At 37.3% G+C, this 15543-nt stretch overlaps 1 protein-coding gene and 1 long non-coding RNA gene across 3 annotated transcripts; both read right to left on the bottom strand.

The window, feature by feature from the left end:
* Positions 1-178: 178 nt before the first annotated feature.
* Positions 179-4622, bottom strand: LOC143598892 (uncharacterized). Its single transcript, XM_077076986.1, has 11 exons — positions 4467-4622; positions 4110-4369; positions 3848-4001; positions 3436-3545; positions 3272-3359; positions 2892-3200; positions 2732-2806; positions 1725-2248; positions 1386-1494; positions 1123-1302; positions 179-425 (listed from the first exon to the last, which is right to left on the bottom strand). Exons 1-11 carry the CDS (start codon positions 4620-4622, stop codon positions 249-251), a joined length of 2142 nt encoding a protein of 713 aa, XP_076933101.1. The 3' UTR covers positions 179-248.
* A 198-nt stretch (positions 4623-4820) lies between these two features.
* LOC143598891 (uncharacterized) lies at positions 4821-13669 on the bottom strand. Of its 2 annotated transcripts, XR_013147210.1 has the most exons (4): positions 13585-13669; positions 11706-11775; positions 10495-10596; positions 4821-4876 (listed from the first exon to the last, which is right to left on the bottom strand). It is a non-coding gene; the product is annotated as an uncharacterized LOC143598891 (long non-coding RNA). The 2 variants fall into 2 exon arrangements; XR_013147209.1 differs by lacking the exon at positions 13585-13669 and having other exon boundaries at positions 11706-11917.
* Between the last annotated feature and the right edge of the window lie 1874 nt (positions 13670-15543).

Raw genomic sequence — 15543 nt, 5'->3', positions numbered from 1 at the left:
AAACCATCGAAACCAAACTGTTTTGGCAGGTCTCGCGAGATCTAACCAACCCAGCGGGTCGCTCTTTTGTCGTCTATATCTTACAGATAACAGTATACATGAATCACCCACAAAATTATTTGTATACTCATAAAAAAATATTCTACAAAAAGAAAAATTAAAACAAAGGATCAAAGTTACTAGTCTTTAATCTTCAGTTTCAGAAATCCATAAAAACAGCTACATGTGAAACATGTTCATGAAAAACGTCATGCGATAACTGAAGGCGTCATATCAGCAAGCACGCGAATGAAAGTACTGTGTTCTGAAGTCGTTGCAAAACCTGGTATGAAGTCACGAAAGAATCTAAGAACCGCAGCTAGTTGTTGTGGGTCATTTGATGCATACGCTGCTTCTAGAAACAGTGACGGCCTCACAGTAGTAACCTGATTCATTAACAAAATGTACCGGTCACACAAGTTAGGTAAGAAGTCAAAACAAGTAAATTCTGATTAAAAATTTATGAAAAATAAATAAGTATATTGGGTTTTATTAATCCCAACTATCGCCTTTTGGTCACTACCGGTCCCAACTAACGAATTGGCTGCTGACGGTCCCAACTTTTAACGTAATTGTTCCTAACGGTCCGCGACTAACAGAATCCTAACGCCGTTAGTTTCAGGTCGTCGGAAAAAACGTTTTTGGCCAGAAAACTCATATTTTTTCCAGAAAACTCAGCATTTTCGTCCCAACGTCTTGGTAACTTTTTATCGGACCTTTAGGAACCTTTTTCTAGTAAAAGCCTCAATTACTGAGATCGCCGGAAACCCTAGAACCATCGTCGGAATCGGTTGATGGTGCACAAGTGGTGGTAGTTGGTTGGCGGTGAGTCAATTGGTGGTGGTTGCGGTGTTCAGGTGGTGTTTTCCGGCAAAAAAAAATTGACTTTTCCGGTCAAAAACGTTTTTCCGACGACCCGAAACTAACGGCGTTAGGATTCTGTTAGTCGCGGACCATTAGGAACAAATACGTTAAAAGTTGGGACCGTCAGTAGCCAATTCATTAGTTGGGACCATTTGTGACCAAAAGAGAATAGTTGGGATTAATAAAAACCAATATACCAAATAAGTCACAAATTATAACCTTATTTTTTCGTGCAAAACGCAAAGCTTCAAGATAACATCCGTCTTGTACAAGTAACACAATATAGTCGTGATGAAGCATGAGCTGCCTCATCATATCCAGTCCCAACTTTCTTGTTTGGATGTTTTGACGGCCCGTCTCCAGCAGTTGAAGAGCAACCTCTTTCGAGGGCTCAATTATCTACAAAATATGTATATAGTTTTATTTTAAATATGAACGTATACTTACAAACTAGACTATTAAAGCGCATAAAAATTTCATACCTTATTCATAATAAACAATCCGAGTTCAGCATAACGTTCATTCTTGGCAAGCAACTGCACTGCTAGCACATAGATGTTCTGGTTCAGTTTTATTTTATCCAAGTTGGCACTGCAAAAGTAGACACTTATAATTACATAGAAGGTCCCCGTGGTTTGTCCACATTGCATGTTTAGTCCCAACTTTTTCAAAATAATACCGGTAGTCTACTGTTCACTCAAACGTTACACAAATGGTCCTTGGAGTGAATTAAGGTTAACTTTTTGTTAAGTTTTATAAAAGGACCATTGACCAAAATACCCTTTCATACTAAAAAGAGCAAAAGACGATAAAAGTATTACCTTCTTATGAACTCTACGATAATGGCAAACAAATAAGAACCATCTGAAATCATCTCTTCCTCTACTGTGGCGAAAACAAAATTGTACAGCTCATCAGGTGGAATGGCAGCTGAAGTAAGTTGAGACTCTTGTTGTTCAGAAGCATTAGCATTCAGTGGTTGGTTAACCGAATGGTCTCCACTTCTAGAACCTTCTTCTGTGTTTCCACTAGAAGAATTAATGTCAACAGATTTGGCTTTCGCTTTCCTGACATTATCATTATTATCCTCAGAGTCTGACATTGAGAAGCCAGAATTGTGTTCAACTCCACTTGCAGATTCATTTTTGACAGATTTACCAGATTCACTGTTTTCTGGTATATTGGAAACTGTGGTTTTCTCTGGATTCCCTCCCTTCAAATAACTTCCGGTTTTAAGTGAATATGCAAAGGATTTGAGTAATACGTCTATGGCTCGGAAAACCATAGGTAGAGGTCTTCGCTCAATGATGACAGAGCGAGTTAGTTCCAAACATAAATGCTTAGCCTGAAAATGTAAGAAAAAGATGAAATTTTGAAAAGCATCACATATCATTTAACCGATAATCTAATTTAAAAAATAAAAAAATAATAAATAAAAACATTGTTTAGGCAGCAGCATATGCGTTATAACTTATAAATACACTTTTGACAACTGTTTACCCATTGACACTAATTGTTTAGAAAAAGATTTAATATAAATAAAAATCTCATTGTCCGAAAGTTACTAAAACAAGTTTAGCATTATATTGATTCAATTTATCTTTATATATTTGTTTTTTAATGCTAATCTAATTTAAAAAAAGGTTTATGACGTTTTCATGCACTTACAATACACTTTTGAGAAACTTTTTGACTCATTTGACTCGATTCCTATTAAGCTAACTTTTCTGATTTTCCTGATAAACGGGTCAAAATCGCCACTTCTAAACTAACTCTTAATGGACAGGTGGCACCTCCAGACTGATTCGGGGAGCACTGAAATACTTACTTTCTTTGCGTCTAACTTCCTCCGCTGCAAGAACTCTAGGACAGCTGGCACTTCTGAGTTACTTGCAGAAATTGCCTGCAGCATTCGGAGACAAACATAAATTAAAAAAAAATGTACCATCATAGTGAACATAATATAGAAAAGCAGCCACCAAACTTACCTCCAAATCTAAGCTTATTTTCCACAAAAATCCATTGGCAACATCACATATAAGATCAGGGACAAGAAAAGTCCAGCCATCACCATATAGATTAGCTGTCGCATTAATTGTCAGTGTTGCTTCTGAACTTTGTGCATTTGTCCTACTTGGCGCGCCCCTTATCAAAAGAGGAAGTGGAGCCGATACAGGTGTACGTGAGTCGGCAAATATATCGTATAACAGGATAACTTTTGCATCCGCTTGATGAATCAGCAGCACATTGTCAACCACACTCACAGCTATCTTGCTAGAATATATAGGTAGAGAACCCTAATAGAAAGAGAACACGGTAAATAAATAGTTTTCATTTCAACTGCTTTCAAAACAAAAATACAAGTTACCTGTTGGATAACAGCATCACGGTAAAACCTGTATGAATGCAGTAGCATTGCAACTTTATCAACTTGTAAGCAGTATATTCTTCCATAACTGTAATTCCAACAGAACATTAGTATCAAAAAGTCAACGTTTAAAAGGTCAAAAATTGATAATACATATAGCTTACACAGTGACAATATGAACATCTTCAGCAGCAAGAACAGGCTTACCGTTAGCATCCAACTTTGCCATTGACATCTCAAACCTTGGTAACCGAATTACCCCTGCAGAAGAAAGCTGAACCGAAAACAAAGATGATTGTAAGTCTCTGTGAACTTATATTGCAAAACCGAATATCTGTTGATATCGATAAAAAAACATAGCAGTTGACCCCTTTGCATGATCAACTATGACACAACAACAATCTGATGCTAGTGTTCGTTCGTTTAACTTTAGCCGAACAAACAATCAAACACAAACAATTAAACGACCGGGTTTTCTTGTTCATGTTCATTCTTTAAGAAAATGAATGTGTTCGTGTTCGTTTATGTTCATTCGTTAATAGTATAAACGGCTTTATAGTTTATAGTTGGTTATACCTGAAAACCAGTAAAGCTTTTGCATTGCATTCCTGAAGCAAGAAGAACCAAACGGCTTTCATGTGTGTAGATATACCAACTCAGATTCATTTTCTTTGTTTCAACCAAAGCAAGTGATTTTTGCTCTGGCACGTAAGTGTAAAGGTCCAGCCCACTGTAAGTCAACTCTAATAAGTCAAACCAAATTACCAGCTCAACAGTAAGCAAATCTTATTTCTAGTTTAATATTTGTTCACTTAATATGAAACTTTTTAACAAGTACCTTGTCTTGACAAACACGATATCACAAACCGCGCAATCGGTCCAAAAGAATCCCAATATGCTATCTGACTCAGACTTTGACCTTTGACTAAAAGTCTCCCCAGTTTCTCTGACCCAAAACTGAACCTCATGATTTGATCTTTGAACAGCTATAAGCTTTAAATCTAAAGAATAGCGTACAGACAGTATGGGCCCTTCGCTTATTGTGTCGGTTGTTGGAGCTACATCAGAAGTAAAAGGAGAAACTTTCCAAGATACAATCTGTGACATCAGCACAGGAAGATTTAACCTTTTAGGAATATATAAATATGTATGTCCTCTTCAAGGTTTAACAACCGATTGTATAAACAGCAGTTACCTGGTCAGTGGTTGGTGAGATTAGCAGCTTATTTCCATCATCATAAAATAAACCACTTGATCCATCATATCTGCATTTTAAGGGTGGATATTGAATCCACGTATGTGACAGCGCACCAGATCCACCAAACCCAGAACTGGACGTATTCCCAAACATTTAAATCAATTTTTTTAAACAACGCTCGGGTTTAAGTACGAACTTGACAACCACAGGGAAACCTTATCTGAAGAAACTACACTGAAAATAAAAGGATGGAGTTCAGTTAGATGACAAAAAAGAACAGAACAGTATTTAAAGATCTTCAAGCTGTGATATTTTACCTCCTTATATGAAAGTACAACTATATATATATCCGTAGCTTTGATATATCTGCTAAGTAAAATGCTGTAAATTTATGGCTTTCCTTTAAGCTGCAGAAGAAAGATAAGCAATTTGGTGGAAGTGTTAGTTAGAGAAACACAAAAACAAGTTAAAAAAGGTTATAAATTCCAAATGTATTATTTAACACCCTGCTTGCGATGCGCGCATATAATGTATATATGTGTGAACCCTTGGGTGGGCAAAAGTGATATTGCACTAATTTTGACGTTATTTTACTAATATCGTGAAAATAATGTTAAAAGTGGCGGAAGGTTAATCAGGCATCATGTGGTGGTGTTGTTATGTTGTGGTCTCCGATCCATCATGGGTCGGGTCCGGTTTAGACGAATAGACAGAATTAGGAGATTAAGCTGTTTGAGTTTTGGCCAAGCCCAAAAGCTCTAATCAGGCCCAGTTTAGTTAAAGGGTTAAACCCTAATTGTCTAGTCTATATATTCTCTCCTGTACTTGTAAGTTTGTATCACTCAATAATAAGAAAACCCTAGTTATCGACAGTGGACGTAGGTCATACACTGTGACCGAACCACTTAAATCCTTGTGTCTCTTTCGTTTATTCTTTCGGTTTTACTATTGTATTCGTGTTTGTGTGTGACTCCGAACCTAACAATTGGCATCAGAGCCTGGTTCTCGATTATACACACAGTTCCGCCGCCGCTGCTCCGCTGCTACAGTTCCACCGCCGCCGCTACAGTACCGCGCCGCCGCTACAGTACCGCGCCGCCGCTACAGTACCGCGCCGCCGCTACAGTACCGCGCCGCCGCTACAGTACCGCGCCGCTGCTACAGTTCCGCCGCCGCTGATTAGGGTTCCGCAGCTGCTGGTTCGTTTTTTCTGATCAGTTTCCAGTCCTTTTATTCCTTGGGTAGTTTGGTTGTTTGCTGTAATCAAAACTCAGTTTGGATAATGGCTGAGGACGGAAAGATCAAGATTGAGAAGTTTGATGGTCAGGATTTTGGATGGTGGAAAATGCAAATTGAGGATTTGCTATGTCAGAAAGACTTAATGGAAGCACTAGAAGAGAGGAAACCGGAAAGTATGAAAGATGATGAGTGGAAGGTACTTGACAGAAAAGCCATAGCTGTTATTAGACTCTCACTAGCTAAGAATGTGGCATTCAATATTGTAAATGAAACTACCACGTATGGTCTTATGAAAGCCTTGTCAAATATGTATGAAAAGCCTTCTGCATCAAACAAGGTATTTCTGATTAGACAGCTAGTTAACACCAGAATGAAGGAAGGGGCATCTGTTACCTCTCATGTTAATGACTTCAACACTATTATTTCTCGTTTGTCTTCTGTTGATATCAAGTTTGATGATGAAGTTCAAGCGTTACTCTTGTTATCCTCGTTACCCGAAAGTTGGTCAGGGACTGTTACTGCAGTTAGTAGTTCTTCTGGGAATACTAAGCTTACTTTTGAAGGAGTCCGGGATTTGATTTTAGGGGAGGACATAAGAAGAAGGAATTCTGGTGAGACATCTAGTTCTATATTGAGCACCGAAGGGAGAGGTAGGAGAAGAGAGAAAGGTAATGGCAGGGGTAGGTCAAAGTCTAGAAGAAGAAGTCAGTCAAAGCCCAGAAAAGACATTGAGTGTTAGAATTGCAAAGAAATGGGGCATTTCAGAAACCAATGCCCTAACCCCTCAATTTCAAAAGAAAAGAAAGAATCTAAGAAGGAAGTTAATCTGGCCACCGGTTCAGATGATCCAGAAGGTTCAGAAGAGACTCTTATCTGCTGTGTTGAAGAATCAACAGATTCATGGATTATGGATTCTGGTGCATCTTTTCATGCCACTTATAGCACGAAGAAGATGAAGAATCTCCGAACAGGTAATTTTGGTAAAGTTCGTTTGGCTAATAATCATGCTGTTGATATCACGGGGATGGGGGATATTGAACTAAAAACTTCATTGGGCACCTCATGGACTCTAAAGGATGTTCGGGTCGTTCCTAGCCTTAGAAGAAAGCTAATTTCTGTTGGGCAGTTAGATGACCAAGGATATGATGTTATGTTTGGTGGGGGTCAATGGAAAGTTGTGAAAGGGAATCTTGTGATCGCCAGAGGTAAAAAGAAGGGCACTTTATACATGGTTGAAATTCCAGCTGATGGGGTAAATGCAGTGACCAGTGGACCGAGTCAGTCTAGTTTGTGGCACCAACGACTCGGCCACATGAGTGAAAAAGGGATGAAAATGCTCGTTGCTAGAGGAAAAATTCCAGAACTGAAGAAGGTTGAATCTGAATTTTGTGAACCATGTGTTTTCGGTAAAAAGAAGAAAGTATCTTTTGTGAAGACCGGAAAACAACCGAAAGCTCAGAAATTGGAGCTTATTCACTCTGATGTCTATGGACCAACTTCAGTCTCTTCTTTGGGAGGATCGCACTATTATGTCACCTTCATTGATGATTCGACACGCAAGGTATGGGTTTACTTTCTTAAAAATAAATCTGATGTTTTTGATACTTTTAAGAAATGGAAAACTGCTGTTGAATTGGAAACTAATTTGAAGGTGAAATGCTTGAAGTCGGATAACGGTGGTGAATATGTTAGCAAAGAATTCCGTGATTATTGTGAAGAGTACGGTATTCGGATGATCTTTACAGTCCCTGGCACTCCTCAACAAAATGGAGTGGCAGAACGAATGAACAGGACGTTAAATGAAAGGGCAAGAAGTATGAGACTTAATGCCGGGCTTCCAAAAACGTTCTGGGCAGATGCAGTTAACACTGCAGCTAACACTGCAGCTTATTTAATTAACCGGGGATTGTCAGTACCGCTGGGTTTCAAGACACTAAAAGAAGAGTGGAAAGGTAAAGCTGCAGATTATAAGCATTTGAAAGTCTTTGGGTGTAGCGCTTATGATCTAGTGAAAAATGACAAGCTTGATGCTAAAGCTAAAAAATATGTTTTCATTGGATATGGGTCAAACGAAATGGGCTACAGGCTTTGGGATTTAGAAAGCAGAAAAAGTAGTCAGAAGCAAGCATGCAACTTTTAATGAGGCTGAGTTATACAAAGATAGAAACACTTCAAAATCAAGGGTTCAGAAAGAGCAGGTTGAATATGAAATTGATGCTCAGAAAAAGACAGTTGAGTCAGCTACCGTACCCGAGACAGAAACTGAAGAAACCACAGTTCCTGAATTTGAAGATGATGATATTGGTGGAAATGAAGAGTCAGAGGGAGTCTCTGACAGTGGGAGTTCAGAGTCTGAGGATGAACAGTCTCCACAAGAACCTGACCCGCCTCAGCACTGGGTTAGGAGGTCCACCAGAGTTTCTAAACAGCCGGTACGTTACAAAACTTCAGTTAATTATCTCCTTTTAACTGAAAATGGTGAGCCAGAGAGTTATTATGAAGCACTTAAGTTGAAAGATTCGCTCCAGTGGGAGCATGCTATGAAGGAGGAGATGAACTCTTTGAGTAAAAACCAGACATGGGTTTTAACCAAGTTTCCACCAGATAAAAGAGTTCTACAGAATAAATGGGTCTATAGAGTCAAGGAAGAACATGATGGGTCTAAACGATACAAAGCTCGTTTAGTGGTCAAGGGTTTCCAGCAAAAGAAGGGAATTGATTATAATAAAATATTCTCTCCAGTTGTGAAGATGACCACCATCAGATTGATCTTAAGTATTGTTGCTGCAGAAAATTTACATCTAGAGCAATTAGATGTTAAGACAGCATTTTTACATGGTGATCTTGACGAGGAGATCTATATGGCACAACCTGAGGGATTTCAGGTTGCCGGGAAAGAAAAATGGGTCTGCAAATTGAAGAAAAGCTTGTATGGTCTGAAGCAGGCACCTAGGCAATGATACCTAAAGTTTGATGATTTTATGGTGAGAACTGGGTACAAGAAATGCGAGGCCGACCATTGCTGCTACTTAAAGAAGTTTAAAGGCTCATATATCATTCTACTTCTTTATGTAGATGATATGTTAATTGCAGGATCTGATATGAAGGAGATTCGCAAGTTGAAGAAACAGTTGTCTGATGAATTTGAGATGAAAGACCTTGGTCCAGCCAAACAGATTTTGGGGATGAGTATATCCAGAAAGAAAGATGGCTCCATAACACTATCCCAAGAGAAATACATAGGGAAAGTGTTAGAAAGATTCAGGATGAATGATGAGAAGACTAAACCGAGAAACACACCTTTGGGAAGTCATTTCAAACTTACCAAAGACCAGTCTCCCAGAACAGAGGAAGAAAGAACAGAGATGGCTAAAGTTCCGTATGCATCTGCTGTTGGTAGTCTCATGTACGCCATGGTTTGTACATGGCCAGACATTGCTCATGCTGTCGGGGTAGTTAGTCGTTTTATGTCGGATCCGGGAAAGGAACATTGGGAAGCGGTGAAATGGTTACTCAGATACTTAAAGGGTACTTCCAGTTTGGGGTTATGTTTTAAGGGGAAGGATACAATTCTCAGGGGTTATTCAGATGCTGATCTGGGTGGATGTAAGAAGACGTTTAAAAGCACTACTGGTTATGTTTTCACAGTTGGGGGAACAGCAGTATGTTGGATGTCCAGACTTCAGAAAAGTGTTGCTTTATCAACCACTGAGGCAGAATATATGGCAGCAGCCGAAGCAAGTAAAGAATTAGTATGGTTGAGAACTTTTCTTGAAGAGTTGGGAAAGAAACAGGCAGAGTTCTTCTTATATTGTGACAATGAGAGTGCAGTGAAACTTGCGAAGAATCCAGTCTATCATTCGAAGACTAAGCACATCGGGAGGAGATATCACTTTGTCAGAGATTTGATCAGTGATGGTGTTTTCAGTTTGAAAAATATCTCAGGTGCTAAGAATCCAGCAGATATGTTCACCAAGCCGGTGATACTGGATAAGCTGAAGCTGTGCAGAGCTTCAGCAGGCCTTCAGGAATAATGTTGAGAAGGCGAAGGGTAACTAGGAGGTGCAAAACCAGATGGGTTTTATTTTACATGTACAAGGCAATGCAGGTGAAGACATTTTACGTCTCCAAATGGGAGCAGGTTGAAATGTTTGACGCATCCAAGTGGTGGTTTAGAGAAGATGTCTCGAAGCCCAAGTGGGAGATTGTTATGTTGTGGTCTCCGATCCATCATGGGTCGGGTCCGGTTTAGACGAATAGACAGAATTAGGAGATTAAGCTGTTTGAGTTTTGGCCAAGCCCAAAAGCTCTAATCAGGCCCAGTTTAGTTAAAGGGTTAAACCCTAATTGTCTAGTCTATATATTCTCTCCTGTACTTGTAAGTTTGTATCACTCAATAATAAGAAAACCCTAGTTATCGACAGTGGACGTAGGTCATACACTGTGACCGAACCACTTAAATCCTTGTGTCTCTTTCGTTTATTCTTTCGGTTTTACTATTGTATTCGTGTTTGTGTGTGACTCCGAACCTAACAGGTGTTGATAGCCGAAAGACAAGGGTACATGCACCAATCGACCGGTGTGCTGATGGTTGAGTGTTATGTGCCTTATGTCCAAGGCTTGATGCAAAACTACTATCGAGCCGGGGGTCTCACCGGAAGCAGCCTCTCTATTCCTACGGAGTAGAGGTAAGGCTGTCTACATCTTACCCTCCTCAGACCCTACCATAGCTTTGCTATTGGTGGGATATACTGAGTACGATGATGATGATGATGATGATGATGACCACACTCTGCATGCAATTCTTTAATGCAAGAAATTCTTTCAAACACATATCACGTTCAACTTGAGGAACTTTCGCTGCAACACAACTCCCGTATTCTTTTGCCTGCAATTGTTTGCATGGTCGGTAAGCATGAGTGTTCAACAATTAAAATAAGGGTTTATACAGCATTTAAACTACTAATATAAAGTTTCTCACTTTCTCTTTAGTCTTAATTATGAATAATTACAATTAATTAGCTGCAACCTACTTACTTTCATATCTAACTTGGTATTTTACCTCTTAAAATATTACCATCTTATGTATGTTTAATTACATTGGGATGTTTTCTTAACCTAGTTCTTATAAAGGTATAATGCGTGTAACCTGCTTACTTTCATATCTAACTTAGTATTTTACCTCTTAAAATATCACCATCTTATTTATGTTTAATCACACTGGACTATTTTCTTATAATGGTTCTGTTTATTTGTCTTTCATTATTTGGTTCCATCTTGACCTTTTGAGTCAAACAAACTACATCAAATTATCAAACTATAAACTGACGAGGCTTTATAGCATTTTGAGTAAAAAGAAAAAGTTAAACCATGTCAAGATGTGAAAGTATCATTTTACTGAAAAATATACGGATCAGTTTGGATTTTGAGAAGTTGGAAAGTTACAAAATCTAGCACTCGGTGTATACATATATTTACTCCCATGTGGATTGTTTTTCTTACGATCATTATGATGTGCAATATTAATAACCAAAGACTAAAGAGTGAAGTGTAACATTTAAAAAATTCTTGAAGAGCAAATGATAACTAATAGGGTTCACATGCTGTGCCAACCTTGTATTACATTATATCTTGTGTGTACTTCTGTTACATGATGTTATCTTATTAAGTTTGAAAATATACATAAATTAAAGAGTGAAGTGTAACATTTAAAAAATTCTTGAAGAGCAAATGATAACTAGTAGGGTTCACATGTCTGTGCCAACCTTGTATTACATTATATCTTGTGTGTACTTCTGTTACATGATGTAATCTTAATAAGTATAATGAAAATTATACAAAAATCACTGCTTTAGTCTCAATTATGCACTCATTAACAGCTGTTCAAACAAAAATTAACTGATCCGTACTTACTTATACAGACTCACTCATGACAACTTCAAGACACAACCAAACAGATAAAAATCCTAAGCAATTTGCAATCGTTTAACAGCTTACCTGAGCACCACAATTGACCAGAACACGTTTAAGCGGGGATGATGCAGTCCTTTCTTTCATTATAAACTACCTGATTTATGTCAATTACACAAAATTCAGGCTTCCAAATTTTCAACTCAATTCACAATTACAAATATAATTCTTTTAAACAGTTCAACACAAATATACTCATCCTATTTGCTCGGTACCATTCATTACAAGAAATTGGTTAAAATGATGGTGGGCCTTATCTAAGTTAACTCTGATGACATCTTCAATATGCTATGGCCTTATCAAATTCAAGATCATTGCTAAAAGACTTAGTTACGTAGTAGCAACTAGCGATTCTAGTACTTGATCATCGTATATCAATAACTTACTAAATTCGAAACATATAATAATTGTCCATTATAGAATAAGTAGATTGGATCCAGAAACCCTTACCAATGCCTATCATTTGTCAATTCCAATGTAATGACCGTATAAACACAAATTGCGTCATGGAGCATCCAGTGTTTCATAAAGTATACCATTACAAGAAATCGATTAAACTGATTGTGATCATTTATCCTGCTAAGGAGTATTTTACTCTGAAAATATCTTCAATATACTATGGCCTCTATCAATATGATCATTGTTATAAGATTGTCGCATTTTAACAACCAGCCTATGCAGTTAATGCGGTAAAAAATAGGATATCGGTCAAGGACCAACATTTGAGATATAGGTTATCGCGTTGGGATATCGGTAACTTTAATATCATGCAGAATTTACACATATAGAAATTTAACACTAACAATTCAGTATACTTTCCTACCATTAACTGATTAAGACTTAAAACACTAACATTAAACACTAATACAGCACTGTAAACGAACCGAACGAACACGAACAAGTCCTTGTTGATGTTCGTTTGTTAAGGAAATAATGTGTTCACGAACACTTATCGAACGATATTTTATGTTCGTGTTAGTTTGTTAAGGAAATTAATGTGTTCACGAACGGTTCACGAACACAAATAAAATCGGTGGAGCCTAGAGATTAAGATCGATGAATTCATCAATGTGAATAATGAGAAAGGAATGAAATCAATGCAAAAACAATGTGAGCATATGGTTACCTATTTTATGTTATAGATGTAATAAATCAAAGAATTTAAAATGTTTAGATAAAATAAATAAATGTACAAAAAACTTTCAAGAACAACATATACAAACATGAACGAACGCTGACGAACACAATTATACGAACAAGGGCTCTGTTCACGTTCATTTCTTTTAACTAATTGAACGGAATTTCTTGTTCATGTATTAAACAAACGCTCATACACGAACTTCCTGCCAAACAGTTTGCTGAACATTTGGTTCGTTTTCAGCCCTAAGCAGCAATAAGAAGAAAGACGAATAGCAGAACTAATAAGAAGGTACTAATGTCGGGAAAATCGGTGATATATCGGTCAAATATCTGTCAAATATCAGTTAATATCGTCGACATTATCGGTACTGATATTTCACATGAAACCGATATAGCAATGATATTAACTGCATAGCAACCAGCAATTCTACTATTGATTATGTGTAACATTAACTTACTAATTTCAAAACAAATAATAATAATAATAATAATAATAATAATAATAATAATAATAATATAAAGTGAATAGATTAAATCCATACGCCCTAGCCAACACCTAACATTCAACAATTACCATGTAATAACTACTAATAACAGCATAACACAAATTGCGTCAAATATATAGCAATTAAAGAACGTAAATTAACTGATTAGGATATTCTAAACCTAAATTATTATAGGCATAGGGTTTAAATGATTGTTCGATCTGTTACTTGTTACATTTCTAATATCTGTGAATATAAGTCAATGAGTGATTCGAAATTACCTCATCAAATTGGTTCGAATTATGCAGAAAGCATCGGCGAATAATAATAATAATCAGAAAGGTTTCGGTAATCGACAAATCTTATGAACCAAATCGGGCTTCAAGGGGTAGGTGTAAGGTGTTAGAACCGAACCCGTTGGGTATACTCAAAACCGAAATATTTAGGACGGGTATTATGATCGTTTTAAAGTTTTCGTATTAAAATACATGAACAAAAAATTTCATTCAATAAGTTAAAAAAAATGAACATGAACAGAGTCATGTTCATTCGATCGTGTTCGTGAATGTTTGAAAATATGTTTATGAAATAGAAAATCAAGTCAATACTCGCGGGTTGGTTTTACGATGCTTTCACGCTTTGGGCTCATTGAGTCTATAAAATCACAAAATGCATAGAATGTGATCAACTTAAAGAAATGATAGTCTGATAGTGTTCCAACAGTTGAAACTTAAAAGACCAACTATTTGTACTATAATGTTAAGCAAATCCCGATAACAAATGTGTTTAGTAAATCTTAAAAATATTTAAGACTTGACTACTATAAAAAGTTATATAGATCGAAATCCTGTGGTCCAGTTTGAGAGTTCCTAAACGACCGACCGAATTAATTTTTTTAATAACTAACCGTCGAAACAAATCGATAATCGGTTTGGACGTTTTCAAACCAATCAATGTACACACATACTTTCCACAAACCGGATAGCAAGGAAAAACAACAATAGTAAATCAGTAGATGGCAATGTAAGTCGTAAACTTGAATATGATGGAAATCAAGTTATAAATGAGACATAAACCGGTTGTAAACAGTAGTATAACCTAAACAGTATCTATTTGAACTGGTACTCAGAAGCAAGTTTTTATTGAAAGATTTTCTCCCGTTGATCTCGATGTGGGTTACATTTTCATATCCATCGTTGTCTAGGTGATGTTTGTAGAGGTGCACAAACCGGGTATTTTCAGGAATCTGGACCGAGTAGGAACCGGTTCCGAGTATGGTCAACAAAAGTCAAAATCGGGTCCGGGTAGGAATCGGTTCCGGGTATAGTCAGGTATTTGACCGGGTTTTCCGGGTTTTTTTAGGTTTCAGGTAGGGTAGGGTCGGGTTTTGACCGGGTATTTCCGATTCCGGTTCCACCGGGTTCAGGTCAGTTCCAGTTCTGGGTACGACTTTGAGAAGAAATCCTATACCAGATCCTACCCACGGGTAGGGTACGGGTAGGAATCGGTTCCGGGTCAGGTCTGGAACTTGGTATTTTGCGCACCTCTAGACGTTTGCAATTAGATTTTGGCCGTTTATTGAAGGTGTTCTTTATTCAAACACAGGACTGTTTAGTATTTACGCTCACTCATGTCCAACAAGTGTTCTAAATTGGACTACACTTGAGAAGATATGGGCTTAGGCTCAAAATCGAAAAGCCCGTAAATTAATTAAGAAGGGAAGAAGATCATTAGTGTTTGAAGTTGAACTTTGAACTTTGATTGAAGGAGTTAGAAACAAATAATTAATAAATGATTTATTTCGTTACTGTATAAGGAGATGAAAAAATAAATAATAATTTTTCATTCTTACTCCGTCAATCATTTCCAACTTTTTATGTAATAACTTAACAACATACATTTAAAAAAAAAGGGAAAATTCCCAAAATAAGCATTTATGAAAATAAATTTCTAGTTTTAGGTCTCAATTGTAAAAAATTTCAGAAATAGGCATTATAAACTAGTCGTAACGAGTAGTTTGTAGAAACCAATTAGAACTTGCCACGTGTCCATAAACTAACGGTAACGAGCACGCTCACTAATCATTTACTCTTCACGACTAAATAAGTTTCATGCCTCGTGATCAGCGCCCACGAGTAAATCATAAGTCATTTAGTCGGGACGAGTAGATTATAAGGTTGAACTAGTCGCCATGAGTTAACTACTAATAAACTACTCGTGTAGGGAATGTAAACCGAGTA

This window comes from Bidens hawaiensis, unplaced genomic scaffold (assembly GCF_021521415.1).
Source record: "Bidens hawaiensis isolate Kalapana, Puna unplaced genomic scaffold, B.hawaiensis_p1.1 tig00051230_1, whole genome shotgun sequence".
Classification (NCBI taxonomy): domain Eukaryota; kingdom Viridiplantae; phylum Streptophyta; class Magnoliopsida; order Asterales; family Asteraceae; genus Bidens; species Bidens hawaiensis.
The sequence above is the reverse complement of the archived record's forward strand: the minus strand, read 5'-3'. Positions and strand labels throughout refer to the sequence as shown.

Coding starts and splice junctions, on each gene's coding strand:
- LOC143598892 (XM_077076986.1), bottom strand. CDS start 4,622: ATGTTTGGGAATACGTCCAGTTCTGGGTTTGGTGGATCTGGTGCGCTG. Junction 4,002..4,109: donor ATCGTGTTTGTCAAGACAAG/GTACTTGTTAAA, acceptor GTTGACTTACAG/TGGGCTGGACCTTTACACTT. Junction 1,303..1,385: donor GATTGTTTATTATGAATAAG/GTATGAAATTTT, acceptor CATATTTTGTAG/ATAATTGAGCCCTCGAAAGA.